This window comes from Amblyomma maculatum, chromosome 4, assembly GCF_055883805.1.
Source record: "Amblyomma maculatum isolate TAMU_Amacu chromosome 4, ASM5588380v1, whole genome shotgun sequence".
In the NCBI taxonomy this organism is placed as follows: domain Eukaryota; kingdom Metazoa; phylum Arthropoda; class Arachnida; order Ixodida; family Ixodidae; genus Amblyomma; species Amblyomma maculatum.
Window position 1 is genome coordinate 89,838,176 of NC_139347.1, and position 19,780 is coordinate 89,857,955.

The 19,780-nt window shown below is 45.5% G+C and overlaps 1 protein-coding gene and 1 pseudogene across 2 annotated transcripts in view; one reads left to right on the top strand and one right to left on the bottom strand.

The window, feature by feature from the left end:
- Window positions 1–12,986, bottom strand: part of Nup98-96 (nuclear pore complex protein Nup98-96) — a 127,853-nt gene extending 114,867 nt beyond the window's left edge. For both annotated transcript variants that reach the window (XM_084602149.1, XM_084602148.1), the window contains exons 1-4: window positions 12,597–12,986; window positions 11,701–11,742; window positions 4,429–4,584; window positions 2,274–2,504 (exon numbers count right to left, since the gene is read on the bottom strand). In XM_084602149.1, coding sequence (XP_084458275.1) covers window positions 2,274–2,504; window positions 4,429–4,584; window positions 11,701–11,742; window positions 12,597–12,645 — 478 coding nt within the window. In that variant the 5' untranslated portion in view covers window positions 12,646–12,986. The remainder of the gene's footprint in view (window positions 1–2,273; window positions 2,505–4,428; window positions 4,585–11,700; window positions 11,743–12,596) is intronic.
- A 481-nt stretch (window positions 12,987–13,467) lies between these two features.
- LOC146191622 (uncharacterized) lies at window positions 13,468–19,610 on the top strand (annotated as a pseudogene).
- The last annotated feature ends 170 nt before the right edge of the window (window positions 19,611–19,780 follow it).

Genomic DNA, 19,780 nt, shown 5'->3' on the forward strand with positions numbered 1-19,780 from the left:
CTTCAAATGCGATTTTCTCAACTTCATATTTTTTGCCAACATGACTACGGAACTTTTCATTATGTTCTTGTGGCAAAATTTTAATAAGTCTTACACCATTGCACTCAGGAAGAATTGCACTATGGAGCTATGCTATTTTTACTTTGCTAGGTTGAACATACCAAATTTGAGGGAGATTAATGTCAGCCAATTATATTTAGAAGTTATGGGGCATCGGCATAATTGGACATTTTTATATGATAACGCTCCTCGGTGACAATATAAATAGCATAGCTCCACATGGCAGGTCTTTGGCTACAGCTACATTTTAATCAGTATTTAATAATATTGAGGGAAAGTGTCTTAATGACTCGTAAGAAATTACCTAATTAGGCATTAGTTATGTTTCTGTAGTATGAGAACTAATTGAGATATAGTGAAACAAATTATATTTTTGAAGTCAGCAGGAAGAAATACATACACATCGAATTTCATTGCAATATCTCTAATAAAAAAAAAATTTGTTTTAAGACTAGTGTCTCCCCTTAAGTTATCTTGCTCGTGTTTCATTAGGCATCACTATACACTCAACCACCAACCTACTATCACTATACACTCAATCAGCTCCACAAAAAGCATGTTGAAATGATGGAAGCAGCATGCTCGTTTGACTTGATGCTGGGTAGCCAATGAACCTCCTGCGTTGGTTTCTGGTGTCGTCTGCGCATCACGTGACTCAGCAGACTCAACAGGAGCACGCACATCTATGCCACGAAATGACTGGCATGTAGACACCACGGCTGACTGGCAAGGTGCGCACTACGCCCTTATTTCAATTCTGGTGCTGCCAATGTTGCATTTAAGAACCCGAGTTGTGTAAACATACCGAACACACACATTATGAGTCCACTCTACAGGGTTGATACACTTTGTGCGCCTAGGTGGCACGAAAATATTAATTTTCTCGCACATTGCCAACCTCTGTTATAACATACACCCAAACTTCGAACCTCGCAAAATATTAGTCGAACCTCGCCCCAATAAAACTAATATGACACGCAGAAAATATCATTGAAGTGGGAATTCTGTTGTGGCGAAATCTGACTGCGCACTTCACAAACATCATTTATTCCCAAAAGAAGTTTCTTTGTTTGCCTCTGTCCTTTGGATGTTAGCGCCATGGTGTGGTGCTCGCACTCAGTGAACAGCTGCATCGCGACGTCTTTGTTGTGGCGGCCAATGAAATTGCGAATAATGTCGAATGCATTCATCACATCCAGTGTAAAAGGCGGGGCCAATGCATCTTGTACATCATTCTCATTGTCCGACGACACGTCGTTATGGTGAATTGGGCAAACGCTTAGCTTATAAAAAACGCCAGCCATTGATTCAGTAAACTTATAACCCGAGCGTACAAGGAGGGAAGGGTCCTCCACATCTGCAGAATGTGCCATAACTCAAGTAGCATTCTGCAAGGGTTGTGACATGATCTCCAGCACAACAGCTCCGTCAATGTCTCCCATGCATCACAGAACTCTGCAACTGTACTTCAGTCACTGATTTGTCCCATAGCAGCTTTGTACTGCTTCATCCTTCCCATAAAATTCTTCCGTTTCCACAATGTACGATGCCTGCCACTCAAAGCATGAAATTTGGTACACCACATCTAGGGGGCCTTTTTTAAGAACAATGATCTTTCGGGTGGGGCAGGAGGCATGTGATGGTGGCAGTCGGCTGGTGCAAGGTTATGTTTGATGTTTTCACCATAAACAACGAAATGCTAATCTATATTTCATTAAAGTGAAGGTGACAATAAATGGCTTTGTACCTTATTTACCAGTCACATTTTTCAAAATCGGGAGGTTTAGATTATACACATTTGAAAAAAATATGCCTTTCCGCATAAAAAAAAAAGGGCTATCTACTACAAGGTTTTACTCTAGAAATCAATATTGCTGTTTGCACACAAAAGTAAACAAGCAGCGAAGTTTGTCACTTTTGGGGCCAATTTTCCATAGACAAATAATTTCTTTGAAGTTTATCAGTTTTTCAGTCTGTCTGATAATTCAGACTATTTTTCAGATCTCGCTGAGCCTGAAAAATCGGTAGGCAACTGTAGTATAAAAAGTGCAAAATGCATCTGGATATGGTTTGCTGTTCCACGGATGCTGGCAGCAGCATACAAGTGGTTCTGCACTGCAAGGGATGTTCGAGAGACTTGGCAGTGAAGCTACTACCCTTACATATTATTTGGCCCCATACATCCAGCATGCGAAGGAGCAAGCTTATCTCACCCGAAGTCCCAAACAGCGAAGTTCCCGCCGTTGGTGTCTGACCGAAGAGGCTTGTACTCTGCGGTTGACCAAACAGGCTAGTCCCTGCAGCCGGAGTGGTTGATGAAAAAGATCCGAATTGCGGCCTCGGCTGTCCGAAGGATGATGGCGTCCCGAAGATGCCTGAAGTGGCCGCGGGCTGCTGGTTCATTGTGCCAAACATGGATGTGCTGGTTGCTGGCGCTCCGAAGCCTGTAATGATGGTCCCTCAGATGTTTACCATGGAAATCAAAACACACTCCATTTGTGGTATACTTCATTCATGCAGCCTTTGGTGACCCATTAGTGGTGTGCCGTTTATTTTGTGAGACAACCAGGAGCAAGTGGTTTATTTATTTATTTAGCCATAGTGCAAGACAATGCTTTGATCCTAACAGGAGGGCATTACAACAAAACGAATGAACAGTATAAAGCAACTATACAACAAAACCACAAAAATTGACACAATTTCAGCTCTGGTCATCTTAACAAAAAAAAAAAACCAAATTCGTAACACAGTGCAGCTCAAGGCTCCTTCCAGTTCTTTTAGGAACTTATCTGACTCAAAAATAATTGGTGGCAGTTCATTCCAGTCCTTCAATGTTTCAGGAAAACACCGTTTCTATAAGTGTTTGCTTTTGCGAAAATTGGAACTAGCGTGTGTTGTGTAATATGCACTGTTCTTCTAGTAGTAGCTTGACGAACGCAACTCTGAAGGTTTAGCAGAATTTCTCCTCACAGAAATTTATGAAGTAATAGAATAGACTCATTTTTCACAGTGTTTCTAACCTTGGAATTCATGTTCTTGCATATACAGAAAAGGAAAACCTAATCTTCTGTATTTGCCATGTATGTATCTCACTACCTTTCTCTGAATATGCTCGTTTTTCCACGCCCATATCTACTTGCCTATTGGTCGAGGCATCGTACACATCAGTCCCCCCCCAACTTTGGGGACCAGATATCTTGAACTGTGCATAGACTGACTAAGGGAAGCTCAGAGCCACCAACATGCAATCAAGACCACCAGCACAGTGTGTCACTTCGAAGAGGCCTTACTTTTGAAATGCTGTGCTGGTTGCAATATCCCGTGTGTGGCGAAATCATTAAAAGGCCAGGTTGACCTCTATGCAGCTAAGTATGCTACCTGTATCCATATGGAAGAAGGGACTAAGTGGCTGCCTGTGGCACAGGGCCAGGTAAATTGGAGAGATAAGAGAGAGGCCTTTGCCATGCAGTGGGTGCAGTCAGGATGACGCCTGTTTATGGTGCCTGTTAGATTTCGTGCAAAATAAATCACGCTTATGCTTAGTTTCCAAATCCCTTCCTCTCCTAGGTGATGGATACTGCTCAAAATCAGTCAAACTGTAGTGGCCACTCCTCTACTGGCCTCGATCTACATGAGGTGCTAAAAGGTTACTGTAAAAACCCGCGCATTTCGTGCACAATGCGGATTATCGAAAAAGGCAGTAGCACAGGCCCCTGCTCACATTCTTTATCAGCTTGTTCACTGAATCCATGGCCAAATGTCAGCTGCATCACGGCACGATACTATGACGCAGTGTATAGGGCTGCATTTCCATGAGTGCCGTGTGACTGTGGCCGCTCTCGAAAAGGCTACCAATGAATATTGTGCAAAATTTACCACTACCACGCACGCGCTTTTGCCGCGAGCTGGCGATTGACCATATGAGAAAAGTGCAGATTCACTGACGTGAAAAGCGCAACAGTGCACATGTCAACCTAGTGAATGCTGTTTATAAATGTGGTCACTTTTCAACATGAGTTACGGGGAGCAGGAGCGCCCATCATTTTTGTAAATTCGTTCTGTCTTTGAATGTGAGCGTGTGATATAACTCAAATCAAACAACGGATTCTACTTACAAATTATTTTAAATTTCCAAATATTTCTTCTCCTTTATCTTAAGTGACTCGCATATTGGCAAGCAGTCCACAGCTGATATGTGAAAGTGGCGGCTTCAGTTTTGGATTTTATCGCACCAAAGATTGGCGACGACCTGTAGGTGCAGGTGTAATGCAAAAGTGAGCAACTACTCGAAGTTGTAGCAGCATGCATGCTTTGCCCTTCGGTGCAGTTTGGCACGTTTGGTGCAGCACATCCCACACTGGTCCTTACCAAAGCCAGGGGTGGTGGAAGTTGCAGGCTGGCCAAATGTTGTGCCTGTACTGCCAAATAGGCTCCCAGGCTGCTGAGTGGTGCTCCCAAAGAGGCCACTACTTGAGCTTGGGGCAGAGGTGGCACCAAATGCCGAGCTTCCGAAAGCACTGGAAGCTGCAATACACAGAGGCGTGGAACGGGATTACCTACAGGTGACATTAACGCATGCTGCAGGCCTCTGCAAGTTCTCACTGTTGTATGTAATGAAGCCCATCTATGTTACAGCTGGCTCCCTCTTTAATACCTGAAAGGACTAGAAAGTGTGTCTGTCTTATAAGAAGTTTGTTTCAACACAGGTGCTCCAACAAAAATGGTATGTGAGCACGGCAGGTATGCCCCCAATCGCACATTCATTGATTTGTAATTCTTTAAAGCCTCAAGTCAATAAGCAGATGCATTAAGCACACACCCACCTTTTAGTCAATCAGAGGAGACGCGCAGTGCGTGATGCTAACATCTGAACATGCTGCAACTCCATGCAGGCACAAGCACAGGCGCAATAGTTCCTGCCTTTTCTACCTAAAAGCTAGTGCATGTAATTTGCCTTTTGCCCAATGCACTGCATCGGCAGTCATTTACAGTCATATGGGACACCAATTAAATCGCCGAACATTATGCAGCTTATCCAGGAATTCCATCTTAATGGCAGACTACTGCAATAAAATTTCAAACAAGTGAATTTCAATCACAAGAAATCTCAATAGTACGAATGCAGAACTCAAGCTGTGATTACCTTTTTTTTACAGAAGCAGATCGCACAGAAAAGTGCCATAGTTAAGGATTCGAAGGAAACTTGTCCGACGAGAGAAATTCAGCATATTTGAAAGCGATGGCCCACCTTGTTTCATCTTCATTGCAAACAAACCACCCTCAGCAGCGCCGAAATGTCAATATTTTTGTTTTTCTTTTCCTCTGTTACTTCGTCATGTGCTGTTTGTTTCTTTCAAACATGCAGAGAAGTGCAATGTTTACCTTACCTTCTGATACTAGCTTTTTCAAAATTGCTCCATCACTATACCGAAGATATATAATGCTTTAGCATTATGAACTCTTTTTCAACTGCGTGGCTTAGTTTTTGGCATCTAGTTTTTTCATTCCAGGAAAGTTTTAGGTCCGTTCAATTCATCTCAACTACGTGAACTGGTTCATGCAGTGCTGCAATTTGCAATTTGTTTCAGCGATGCAACATGGTGTTTATGCACCACGCCGTTCGTTTCAAAAAGTGCATACGTCACACAGGTCGATCTCAGCAAAACTGTGCACCTCCTCAGCGGTCAGTGCCGAAATGGTGCAGCTGCAGCCGCCGCAAGAAAGCAGACGACAGCTAGTGCGACAATGGCTTGAGTATTATGATAAACAGTGAAGCAACCCTAGTTATTCCTTTCGTGAGAATGGTGCCCGCGTACGCCAAAGAAACGACGATGCATACTTCAAACCATGTCTAACAAGTAAGCACGTGTATGCGTTATGATTCATGCTGAGTTCAATCGTGATCGAAGTTGTTTGCGCTTCATGCCAGCTGCCGCATGGAGCACATGCATCAAGGCTGGTTCGTGTCAACGCTTCATTGCGATATGCTATTTGAAAATTGATCTTATTTGGCCTGTTGCCGCCGGTTGATGTGAGTGGCAAGTATATTTCACAGCTAGCCGACCGCATGAACGCGGTCAGCTTTTATACATATATCCATTGCATATTCATGAATAAATGAATCCTATTATAGCCTGTGTATATGCCACTTAGATCAACAGCGCTAATCATCCCAAACATGAATATTTTCAAACAGCACATCGCATTAAGCATGTGTTGTGCAAATGTACCTTTTGCAGCAGCTGGCGATCGAAGCGCACATGGTCATGATTGAAGTATATAATCAGCATGCATCGCGCCGCATGCATGTGTGTACTTCTTGTGAGTACGCGTAGCCAATTCCTTGGCGAACTCTATCGTGTTCTTGTTGACAAGTGCAATAATTACCATTGAGTCTTTTCGCCATTTATTACAACGCACAGGCCAAAAAGCATCACGGCTGGATAATGGCAAAACTTTGTTGTCATGTGCTACTTGAAAATTCATCACGTTAACTGGTGCACATAGCCGACCGCAGCTTGTTGGCGGCGCCAAGGCTAGCAGGCGGCCGGCCTGCACTCTACCATTCGTTTGAAAGCAGCTGGTGCCGACGCTGCACCTGAACTGCTGGAACTGGTACTGCACGCTTGTGGCTTGCAGAACTGGGGCAGAGAGTGCAGCTGAATCAAACAGACCTTTTGTATCCTATGTGACATTAAATTAAGTGATGCAATGGCTGCAGCTCCAAATCAGTTGATACCAGCCTGTAACTTCCACAAAACGAACACCTTGGCATTGTTCTGCAAAAGTAACTTTAACATGTTGAAGCACGCCAAAAGTGTTCAGTAACTTCCATAAAGTGAACATAGGAACCAGAGAACAATGACGATGACATACTGTCGCGATCACAACATTCCGCGACATGATAGCGCGTGGAAAAGCTGCGTTCCATGCCACGTAACAAAACGCATCAACTCTCTCGTCTATCACAAGTAGTGCTGTTATCTTCCCTCTTATTCTGCACATGCATGCCATGCACAGATAGAAACTGGCCTCAGATGCTGCTCTGATAGCCCACGCACCGAATAAATAACTAGGCGTCTGTGCCAGCTACTGACATCACTGTCAGTGCAGTTTCGCGGACATTTGAACGTTCCTCCCCCAGGTTCAGCTCAATCCTCCGGTTCTATCGAGGCAACCCTACCAATTCCACTCATAACTTATGCGGACATTACAAAGTATTTGCACCTCTGCACGAGGGCACTCCCGGGACCCGCCAAAGGTCTCGACAGATCTGAGGAGTGCCACCTTAGACTGCTCCAAACCTGGTGTTTTCTAAATACCGCCATACTAAAACACATGGACCAGACATTGACGGGTAGGTGCGAATTCTGCGGCCAGCAAAATACAAAAATAAAAGCTATAAAACAGCCAAAACTAGGGAGGGCTGGGAGGCGGCCCTGTCCAGCTCGGACCTGGAGGCCCAGCGTGTCCTGGTCCAGAGAGCTCGGGCAGCGGCGGCGGCCAATGGCGTCCCGGTATAGGGTCTGCCACTCAGCTCCACAACAAAACGCACCTCCCTTCCCAGATCATATCATCGTAAATAAATGTTTTCTCCTCCTCCTCCTTGCAATATGTTCAACTTCTATCCGCTTTTACTTGCCAGTCTTTTACTTTTCTTGGCAAGACCTACCGCTTACATCCCATTTCTTTCTGCTTCTCGCATGACTGTTGGCTGCACTGACATGCTGCACATTACTCAACATTTTTTCGTATGAGATCAGCATAGACATACAGCGTGCTCTTGTTTCACCAAGCAGCCACAATCAGTAAGAACCACCAAGTCAATGCCAACTTTTTCAACAAAGCAGACAACAAAGCAACAAAGCAAACAAAGCAGAAGCAGAGCAATAGTTTTTACTTCATGTTCAAAATAATTTGCATATCCCCTCTGTTTATTTTCCTTAGCCCGCCAGGCATCTTTGTGATCAGAGAAGTTTACTATCTTGACATTTGATGTCCTGTTACCATTTAGTGTTTCGACAGTGAAAATTGACAGCCATTACTGTGAAGAGCTCAAAAGTGAGCATAAAAACGAAAAATGTGCAATTACATGCGCCCTCCCAATCCACGAAAATTGCTGCCCCATGAGAGGCGGTATGCGGTCTCCTTCGGCTATAATGGCTGGCACAGACGCTCAACATGAGGTGTCTTGGAGCACAAGCTATCCAAGCAACACCTGATGCTAGTAGGAACTGGCAAGCTGGCTCAAGATAGCAATGAAGATACAAAAGTGCCTGTGACAGGCGAGAGAGCGAGAGTTTAGAGTTAGATGCATGAAACGCAGGTTTTCCGCACAGTCCCACGTACCGCAATATATTGTGATCATGACAGTTAAGGCTGAACAGGTTGAAAATTTGCACGCTGTGCTCACAATGTCCATCTTTGGTCACTTCTAGCAGTGCAGTTCCTCAAGTCATCACCACATTTACACGCAATTAGTCAATAGGTACTAATTTGGTTGGCCCCATACCTTAAAGAAGTGGGAAATAAAAATACTTAGACATTACAGCTCGATAAATGAAAGCCCCGAGCCTCCAACATAAAAATTAGGCAACCTGCACAGTAAACCCCAAACTGCTGTGGCAGCATAATGAGGAGCTCATCAGTGCAAAACGCAAACAGCACATCACGCATTGCACAATGATGCTTCATTCTAAGGCAAGGCCAACAGACAATGTGAAATGTATATGCCTTCATTTTGTTCTGTCGATTTTTGGGAGACATTCTCAGAGTCTGCAGTGTCACTCATGTCCAGGGTTCTCCCCACAATGGGTGGCAGCGGTTTTGCCGACTACCTACCTCTCCAACCACCAGGCCACCTCTCGGATTTGAAGTATGCTGTGCCTAGGAACAACTTTTTGTGCCAGATGCAGCCATTCACACCATGTCAGACACTGCTGCGTGTCACTGATCTCTTAGTTTTATTTCGGGATGATGTGTGTAGTTCTAATGACTACTTATATTCTTCTCTCTTGCAACCATGTGCTTCCTCCGTTACAGTTTGCTAAACCAGTGTGGGCTAAGATGCTTCACCGCAAAGACAGAAACCTATGCGGTGAAGCATCCTCAAAACACAATGGGGCCATTTATTATGAGACACCACTGCTACCGTGTTGCATTGCAGAAAGCGCTGGCCGTAGTGCAATTGCAATTTTGGAGAAATTCTTCAGCACTCATAACAGTGTGCACAAAACAAAGCACTTGACGAATCTGAGAAAAATTGCCGCTTAGCCTTCATCTCAAACCCATACACACACACACATCTAGGGTTGTTCATTTTAGGGTAAAACCAGATTTTACCCAGTTTCTGGAACAATTGCGCCCACAAAACTTGTTGAAAGCTCATATGAAAGCACCAAAGCAGAAGCTATTCGAGCGATAATTTCTGATAGAGGTTTTTTATGCGAAAGCAGTCTTATTGAAAGATGCACTCGAGCCACTTTTAGATACCCAGAAAACGCTTGAAAGCGGAAAACCTCTGATGCTAAGCTTCGATCACCTCGTAAATGTCAAGCTACAGGAGATTGTCAACGAGTTTTCCACAATGATCGTTAAAAGTAATCGAGCAAAACATGTTTCATCTGTGCTACCTAAGAGCAGTGCCACATTAGTAAAATCTTGAGTTTTATGCAAAAATCTCCCGAAAATAGTCTACACTCTGAAACCGAACGTCTCAGACAAAGAAGAAAACCAGTTGGCAATGTAGAAACTGGGTGCCTTACTCGATCCATTCCAGAAGCGGCTGCTGAGTCAGTCGTTTGATGACTACCGACCTCTATTTCCGTGATGGGCGATGTACGCTCGCTTCGTGGTGAGCTTAACCAGTACTTGCTGGAAGCAAGCCCCACAAATGAAAGTGTTGAAGTGATAGACTATTGGAACAATGCAACTGTTTGCTACCCCAGGCTAGCAAATGCAGCGTTGACATTGTTGTGTCCAGCTAATGGAAGGTACCTCCAGAGACCAGACAGGTCTTGGATGGAAACTGAAATGTTTGACATTGTTGTGTCCAGCTAATGGAAGGTACCTCCAGAGACCAGACAGGTCTCGGATGGAAACTGAAATGTTGCGCATGCAGATGATTATGTATGTTAATAAGGGCGTGTAAAACGTCGATGACCAGCTCACGTGAATAAAATGTGTCTTGTCCAAAAACTGACCATTGCACATTACTGAGAGTGATAATTATGACAGAAACAATACTTTCCTTAAAGCAACCCAAAACATAACCGTAATCGTTACCAACTATAGTTAGGAAAAATTGAATAAATTATTAGCTTGTAAATTTAACCCGACAAAACCCGAATTTTGGAATGTTTCCACGAAAAAACCGGTTTCTAATCTATTATCAAGTCGGAAAAATAATAGACAATTTTTACTCCCGAATTAAAAAAAATATAAAACCCGAAAAACTAATAACCCTACTCACACTTCAGGTGTTCATTAGATAAAATTACAGCGACATAAACTGTTTTTGGCACCTGTTTAGGGCTGCAAGTCGAAGTAACGAAATTTTACTGCATTCATAATGTGGCCACCACTTTTCTCTTTTACCTGATTTCATTATGGTTTGTTTCTGAAAAGCTGTATTTCTGTTTTAATGCATATTAACACTATCACAGTGCCTACTTGCCTGGCCCATTCACACTTTCAAAATTATCCGTTTTAACCATAGTGAAATGGCTCTGAACATCCCTCACCCGAAAAAAAGACAGACATAAACCTCATGCACTCTAGCACTAGCGGGGTGGTGACATGTGGACAAAGCCAACAAATGATTTCGAGTCACGCCATGTGCTGGAGATGGGTTCAGAAAAAAAAAAAGCTGTAGAGCCACTAATGCTGTCATTTTCCTCCAAGAGGACATTTGGATTTTACCCCTCCTCCTCCCCCCTCCCTCAGTCCTTAAATGTTCCCCTCTCAAAATTTTCTGGGGAGAATTCCACTCATGCCGCATGGTAATGGAAGTTCTCTGTGAATACACCTTGTACTCCTATTTCACATAAAAAGGCACTGTCGCTGCTTACCCCTACATCTGAATATTTTTTTCAGCAACACTGAACTCGAATGCTCTGCTGCTCAATTTTTCAGAGCTTAGGACCAGTTCCGATTTTACGATGAGGCCTCTAAAGCATGTGGTAAGCACCTTGATGGTGTTGTGGGCACTATGCTAATCGCCGTATTAGTCTTTCCGAAAAATCTTTTGACAGCTATCTTGAAAGAAAGAGGGGCGGAGGAAGCATTGAATTTTTGCCTAATAACAAAGCTGACGACTACCATATTTGGTGCACACTCAAAGTCAGCCAGAATGCAGAACTTCCTGCACTAACAGAAATGGTGAATGCTTCCCACTGCCATTTCAACATTGTCAGCCGGATTTGCCGTCCCCTTAGCCCCGATACCTGTATTGATCAGCCACCCAAGTTGTGTGGGCGCAAGTAAGAGTACACGGACTTAGCCCAATCAAGAATTAAGGAATCAGAATTCTTAACAATAAACATTCAGCTACAGAGGCAACTGAAATATTTTAGCTATAATAACATTCAATGTTCATTTAAATAAGACATGGGAAAAGCATGCACAGGTGCGGAAACATACTTTGTCCAAATGGTGTTGGCTGTGTAGTTCCGAAAGTACTTCCTACAAGAAAAAAAAAAAAAAAAAAAGACAAGCACACCTAAATAACAAAACTATTTTATCCGTCAAGACACAGCACTCACTCCACAAGCATTAAAAATGAAAATAAAGCCCTTTCTCAATTCGAAAGAAATACCGAAGTCTGAAATGCTTTGTGGTTTAGATAGTGACGGCACCTAATTTATTACACTCATGCCTACCCTATGCCCACAAAATAAATTAGGTAGTACTATGCTTATACATGATCCTGTCAGTAGTACTATGAAACAGTCTAAGGTTAGGAGCGTTTCAGAATCCGGGCCTTAAGGTGTTCAATGTGTAAGTAGGTTTAAACCACTATGCGCTTCACTAACTTTTGGTCAGCCTTCCTCTTGGCTAGACTGCGGAAACAAAGAAAAATGCAACCTTTGAAGGGCCTTGTTTTGCCTAGTTTCTATCAGAGTTGTTCTGTATTGGGCATTTTAATCGAGTAATAGTTTACTTCACTGCCAGCACTTACGCATGCAAACTATCAGGTATACACAGATAACACGTATTCCTGAACATCTCATTTGGCTTGAAGAAGTCGTGAAAGCTCCCCAAATTACGATGCGGGTCCATTCGAAACAAACAGCAGAATATGTTTCAACGGCCAACAATAGCACATACGGGGACATCATTCTGGGGCTGCGCAAAATACCCTACAAGCGTAAGGTGACGGCTTCCATCAACATGCTGTTTACAAGCGCCAACAAGCCAGCCACACAAGTCTAGAAGCATGTGCCTACCACTCAATAGCTTCTACTCCATTGTCACAGAAAGCATTCTCGTTTCAGTAAACAGAGCAATGAAGGTGGTAAACAAGTTGCGCCACTTACCGGTACCGAACCCAGTGCTCGTTCCAAAAGGATTTTGACTCCCGAACATCGTGGCCTCAGCGAGTTGCGATGCTTATGCCTACGGCCCACTATTAATAGTCGCGTTTAGTTTCCGCATACGCTCTGCTGCATGCGAATTTTTTCGCCGTGCATGTGCATGACAAGATGTCCTCTCAACTAGGCACGTACTACAGACAGATACGCGCTGTGGAACAACAGTGGAATACAAAAAGTTACCGACCGCTTCCAGGCGCAAACATATATATTTCAAACGACAAAGTAAGCACGAAACAGAGCATTAGACAATTTAAAGAGGCTAGAAGTCATTTACGACATTCGAGATGAGAGGCATCGAAGATGCAAATGAAAAAAATTCACGCGCATGCGCAGTACCAAGGTTGCTTAGCGGAATCTGTGTTTACGCCTTAGAAGCAAACAGGGCAGATTGAAGGCAGACGCTGAAATTAAGGCGCCAAAAGTTGACTTTTTTACTGTGCCAGATTTAGCTTACGTGTACGGGCATGATGGGTGTGCGTGTATGGGTTTTGGCCGGGACAACTAATGAAATAGGTTGCTACAAACCACCGTGCTACTACAAAAAAAATGTAAAAATGATTGGCTCATAGAGCATCATCATCATTACCACCATGCTTGAGCGGACGCGAGTGCGCTTTGTTTACAAAACATTTTCATCGGCTATCATTGGCAGCATTCATGTGCTTGCGTTTTGCGTAACTAGCTTGTGCTTTCATATTGACGCTCTTGGGCGCGCTAAAATGCCTTGTGTTTCTCCGTGCTTTGACGTGTTTGGGCATGGTTTGGGCACGGCCGCTCAATGGAGGCAATGCTCCGTTGCCCAAACCACGGCCGCTCAATGGAGGCGCCTCCATTGAGCGGCCGTGGTTTGGGCAACGGAGCGTTGCATCGAACACAACCTGCGTTCCGACGGAGTCAAGCCACGCCGAGTGCCTACTGACGCTCCTATGAATTCCCCATCTGATTGGGGACCTCAAATTTATCATCCTACACATTTAGCCTCAATGCATCTTTTCATACCATTCTCCTGGACAGACATCACCTGTGAGTGTTTTCCGCGCCTGTTTATCTCCGATCTGCCACCCCGAAACTTTCGTTTTCTGCCATTTCGCCCCCTCTCCGTTTTCCCCGTCGCCAACTGTGCAGCGCTGTTAGCTGCCAAAAATTCTACCTGCCCGCTTCGCACGAGGAGCTGTCACAAGGCCAACAGCTTCTGCAGTCGTCTACTGGCACTGCGGCCCTCGCTCAGCATGATCAGCATTCCGCGTGTCAAACCCCAGGCTGGGTCACGCCGACGCAGGAACCGCTTAAACGTCATCCTATTCACGGCCTAGAAGCAAGCGCTGGGCCTTCCATTGTATGCAGCTACCTCCCGACTGCTTGGCATGAGCGTTCATAACACCATCCAAGAGCACATTGAAGCTCACCTGAGCTTGCAACGCGAGCAACTTGCACAGCTAGGCATGGGCATTCGTAACACCATCCAAGAGCACATTGAAGCTCACCTGAGCTCGCAATGCGAGCGACTTGCACAGACCTAGTTCACCTCGAGCGTGCACTGAGAGTAGACGTGTTTCCATCGGCTCCGGTGCCTCTCCCTGCAAACCGCGATCCACCGCTACAAGCGGGGCTGAAATTCTCAGAAAAACGTCTGCCTCAACCCGCGCTGCTGCAGCTTCGGCCTCCTCCGCCCAGCGGCTGACGCCGTGTCCGATCCCGCACCTCGCTGCCTGCCCAGTTTTGCGATACATTCGTGCATCCGGATGTATCGCAGGAATACATCCGTGCATCCGGCTACAAGGTCCTCTATGCTCGACGCATGGGATCTTCGAACATGGCGATGATAATTTCCTCTGGCTGCCGTGTCCCTTGTTTCATCTACCTCTACAGCGGCGAAATTCGCTGCTCCCCTTTCAAGTCCCTACGGGAAGTGTGCACACTCTGCCACCAGGAAGGCTATTGCCATGAAATATGCCCTGGGTCCAAAACCCCACTCCACCCCATATACGGCCAAACGAATGCCCCAATAGTACATCCCTGCCAACTTCGCTGCGCCTTGTGCTATGCTGGGCACAAGACTGGGAACCCTACTTGCCCTCGCTGCTACGCTACACTGCGCCCTCGACGTCCGGCTCTGCGAGGACCACCCAACGAGCAACGCACACAGCTTACTGTCTCTACCCCACAGCCGTTCTTCCTCCAACTCCAGCTCCATGCCACAGCGGGGGGGAGCGTCGCTCCCGCTGGACATCTCAGCAGGACAGTAATGAGAGTTCACGCCCATCATCCCGACCTTGCTCTACCTTCCTGCGTTAGGCGGATTTGGCAGCAGCTCCTCCGCCCCAGCCGCAGCATCTTCAAATCCCCCCAAACTCCCTTCATGGCCCCACAACCCGCCCAGACCGAAATTCAGCAGCTACGCATAGAGATCGCCGACCTCCGGCGACAATGTCACTGCGGCAACATCAGCCCCCACCCGCTTCAGTCGCCCCTCCGGTCCACCCAATGGTGCCTATTGACCCCTCCATCAAGAAAGCCATCCGGGCACTCGCCACTGGTCAGCAGGAACAAGCTGCTGTTGGCCAGCTGACTCAGCTGTTCGCGACCATGCAGGCATCGCTCCAATTCTTCTAAGAGAAAGTCTTCCTGCTCAAGGCATCCACCCCACCCGCAGCAAGACGTGAGAGCAAAACCCACGGTTCAGTCAGTATACAGTACTGCCCCAACAGACTATGTCGGTGCTCTTGCCTCCGCTCTTGTGGTCCCCAACTCTAATATACCCACATGGCGGCTCTACCCCGTAACTCCTCTTGTCCAGACCACCGACCAGAAAACAAGCCCCTGGTGGTCTGGCAGTGAAATTGCTGCAGATATTGCCACAGACGCTCGTCCCTGCCACAGTTTGTGACCTCAGTTCCATCCACACCGGCCATCATCGCCCTCAGGAATCTGGCTGTTTGCCTACCCTCCCAGGATATGTGTGCTGCATGCCATCGGAGACTAGCCGCTGTGCAGTGCTTGTGTCGAAGCATCTTGTGCCGGTGACTCATGCCGTCGATGGCACCATCACCGACCATATTCTGGAACTGCTACCGCCGTCTAGACAGACCCCGAGCGTTTCTGTGCTCACAGTATACAGCCCTCCTGGTTCCCGCACTGAATCTTTCTGTTACCTCTTTGAACAAGCCTGTCGTCTTGCACGCCGCTCTCTTCTGATAGTTGTCAGTGACTTGACACAGCCCATCCCGCATGAGATTACACTCGGCCCAGAGCCAAAGGTGTGCAAGTCCACACTTTAGTCCAATCGCCCGACTTCTCCTTACTGACCCTTTGTCACCTACTCGCCTTGATAACTCTGTCACCCGCAATACCTCTCCGGACCTTACTTTACTGCTCCATGTACCGCACCATGACTGGTAGAACCTCCTTGAGATGATTGCTAGTGACCACTGCATCATTAAAACTACGATCCACATAGCTCCGCTCCACGCCTCGCTTCGGAAAACACGCTTAGTCGATTGGCCTGCCTTTAATACCGCTCGAACGAAATCATCTCCTCCTCCCCCCCCCCCCGTCGGACTCCATCGCTGATAGGAAACTCTGGGTCTGCGCCCTCCATTCTGATGCTGATCGCTACGAAAAGACCCTCCACCTCACAACCCAACACCCGGACGCCGATTCTTATCTGGTCTTTCTGTGGGAGGTATGCAGGGGCCTCGTGCACCGTTGGCGCCGCCAATGCCGTAACCGACACCTTAAGCAACATATCGCCAGCCTTAAGGCCCCGCTTTATGAGCCGATCAGTGGTGCTCCTGCGCGCACAAACATACGTTTGAGTCAATCTGCGCATGCGTGAGGCATCAGGCGTGCGCAACAAATATCTGTCCATGTCAGATATTTCCGCAGCACTCGCGCTGGTGCCGGAAGAGGCTCGCGGGTATTGGCTGGCTTGCACCAATTAGAGGATACATTTCTCGCCACTTCCCGAGCTGCCTTTCGTGCTGTTTCTGCGATCACTGCTTTTTTTCTTTTTTGACATCGGTGCTGTATGCAAGGATGCGTACACAGATCGATAATGAAAGGCTGATCGCCGCAGTGGAGCGGCGGCATTCGCTGTGGCTCGCTAGCCACAGACAACATAAAAACAAGAACATAAAAGAAGCTCTGCCGGGAGCACCGTGTGCAGGTAAGCACATTGTTTACGGCTAGCATTGAATACGTGAAATGTGCTTAAATATCCTCGCATTGCAATCATGCAGTCAGCATCGAGCGCGTTCAAAAATGGTGGTAATCGCTGTGGGCAAGTTTCACCACCTCTTCAACTGCGACAAGAACGAGCGGAAAAACGGCGTCTGTGCAGAGGAAGCTTCAAAGATTATGTGGCCATATTACGAGCAACTCCTGTTCTTGAGGGACACCATGAACAGCAGGCCGTAAGTTCATTGCTGCCCTCTTTGTTGTTGTAATTAACTTTTCTAGGAGGGGAACACATGTAGTGCTATGATTTTACCATGGCGGCGAGCGTGGGCACCACTATAATGGTGAGACACGCTTGCAAGGTATATATGTACTAAAAGGCAATTACACATGAAGTTACACATGAAGTATTGTCAATTTATCTGTGCGTACTAAGGATGTCTGCACATGTTTTATGTGAACAAGCTTCAGCTGAGCTAGCTATTGCACCCGGTTATGAATTCAAAAGAGAGCGTGTCTAACTAACAGCTGCCACTGGAAATCGAGCCTATTTCATGCTCAGCAAGCAGAATTTCAAGCTGCTGAGCCATGATGTGTATGAAAATCAAGTACCTTAAACGTTCAGGTGCTGTTTTAAATGTATTTATTTCATTTTACGTTGTTACATAAAGAAAAGAACATTATACAATATTAGCAGCAGACAGACGCAAAAATGCATCAAAACAATATTAGCAGGTGAATCAGAAAAATTATGTTGTTAATTGAGCAAGAAAAAAAACGAATTGGTAGAGGTAAGCTTAGCGCATCATTAAGCGTGGGCTGAAGGGCATTTTGAAAGGCATGGAGCGAAAAAAAGCTTCGATTTAGGCCAATAAGCGCAGGCGGCACGCTTTGCTCTCTATCCCTGCTATTTCGTTACTCTTTGACCTACAAGGCATGCATAATAAGAGGGTAATTGCTCATAAGCATCCAGAGACGTAGGAATCAAGGGGAGGGGGTAGATCTCCTCGAAGCTTCTGATGTGGAGGCTCCTCCCCCTCTTCTCCCACCTGACTCCCTACCTTATTTACATCGGGGTTTTTTTTTTTCGTTTTTTTTTTTGCGAGTAGCTAATTTCATAAAGCCTGAAGTCAGTGTGACCATATTGTCAATTTAACTGTGCATACTAAAAATGTCTGCACGTTTTACGTAACCAAGCTTCAGCTGAGCCACCTATTGCATCCGGTTATGAATTTGAAGGAGTGCATGTCTAACAGCTGCTGCTGGAAATCAAGTCTATTTTATGCTCAGCAAGCAAAATTCCAAGCTTCTGAGCCATGATGTGTATGAAAATGGAGTACTTTAAACATTCAGGTGCTGTTTTAAATTTATTTCATTTTACATTGATACATAAAGAAAAGAACAATATTATACAATATTAGCAGCAAACAGACACAAAATGCATCAAAACATTATTACCAGGTGAACAGACGTAATGAATAAGAAAAATTATTATGCTGTTAATTGAGCAAGAAAGAAAACGAATTGGTAGAGCTAAGCTTATATAGCGCATTATTAAGCATGGGCTGAGGGGCATTTGAAAAGGCGTGGAGCGAAAGAAAGCTGACTTGGAAATGAAGGCTTCTTTCGGGGCTCCCAAGTGTTCAGATAACCAGAATAATACTAGCTTTGTACTGAAACATCCTTCCCATGATATGCATTTGAAAGGCCTTGTGAACATGTTGAGCCAAACAAACATACTCAAAATATGTTGTGTGGAGGGCATGAGTTCAAAGAATGTGATGGGTAGCAATTCAGAACAAAACACAAACAGTCATGCCTGTATAACTTGCATTCAAAATAACAAAAACAAAGCTGCATTAACTGAAATATAAATGCATTCAGCTTCACTTGCCTATACACACCAAATGCAAAGTCATCACAGTGAAATACTGTCAATGAACGGGGCTAAACAACACAGCATTGCATGATTTTGAGTCGTGATATATAACTGAGGAGGATGCTGACTTTTGAGGTACAAAGGTAGGGAAAGGTCTTGCTACAGTATTTGGCAAAAATGTATATAGAGCTGCACAAGATAAACATGAGAAAAAGTGAGTATATATATTGTATATGCACTTTTATATGCAGGCCTTCAGGCAACTACAAAGCACAAGCCAGCCAGCCAGATGCCAGCCATTCGCAGTCCGGCCAACCACAGGGCAGCCAATCACAGAGCAGCCAACCTCAAAGCAGGCAACCAGGACTAAGCTGCGTCCTAGGCCCAGAGGCCAGCTGTGCAGACGATTCTGTGCAAGACGTCGTAGAGTTGCAGGAGTGGGGATTTGACTGCTCGTCGCAGGCCTCACCCCTGCACGTCTTGCCAGTGGAAACAGTCGCCTGCTCCGAGTGAGTCGATGTCGTCGGCGCAGCCATCCTTCGACTCGGTGCCTCCAGAGACAGCATCAGAGGTGCCACCGCATATGCCTTTACAGGGCAAGAAGAAGAAAAAAAAAACAACCAAGTGGTGAGGATACCACTATATCCGAACATCTCGAGAAGCTGACGGATGCACTCCACACGTGTGACGCACTCGATAAGCGGGATCACTTTTGCCCTTCCTTTGCGAAATATTAGAAGAAAGTGCCGGAGCAGCGGCAGATTGGACTGAGGATTAAGTTGCTTCAAGTGTTTGAGCAGTATAACATTGTCTAGATGGTTTAGAAGAACGTCAATTTGGGCTAGATGGTGCATACTGTTTATTTGCATTGTATCATTTTCATGTTCTACAATAAACTGAAATGTTGCACTCAAATTTTGTCACATTAATGCTGCTGAAATTGAATTTGGTCTTCATCGGCTTGGTTATGTACCCTGACACACATCAAGATTCAAAAGTACACATATCTCGTTTTCAGCCCCCTCCCGCCCCCCCGCCTCACAGAAATAGAATTTCTCACATGCAGCACAAA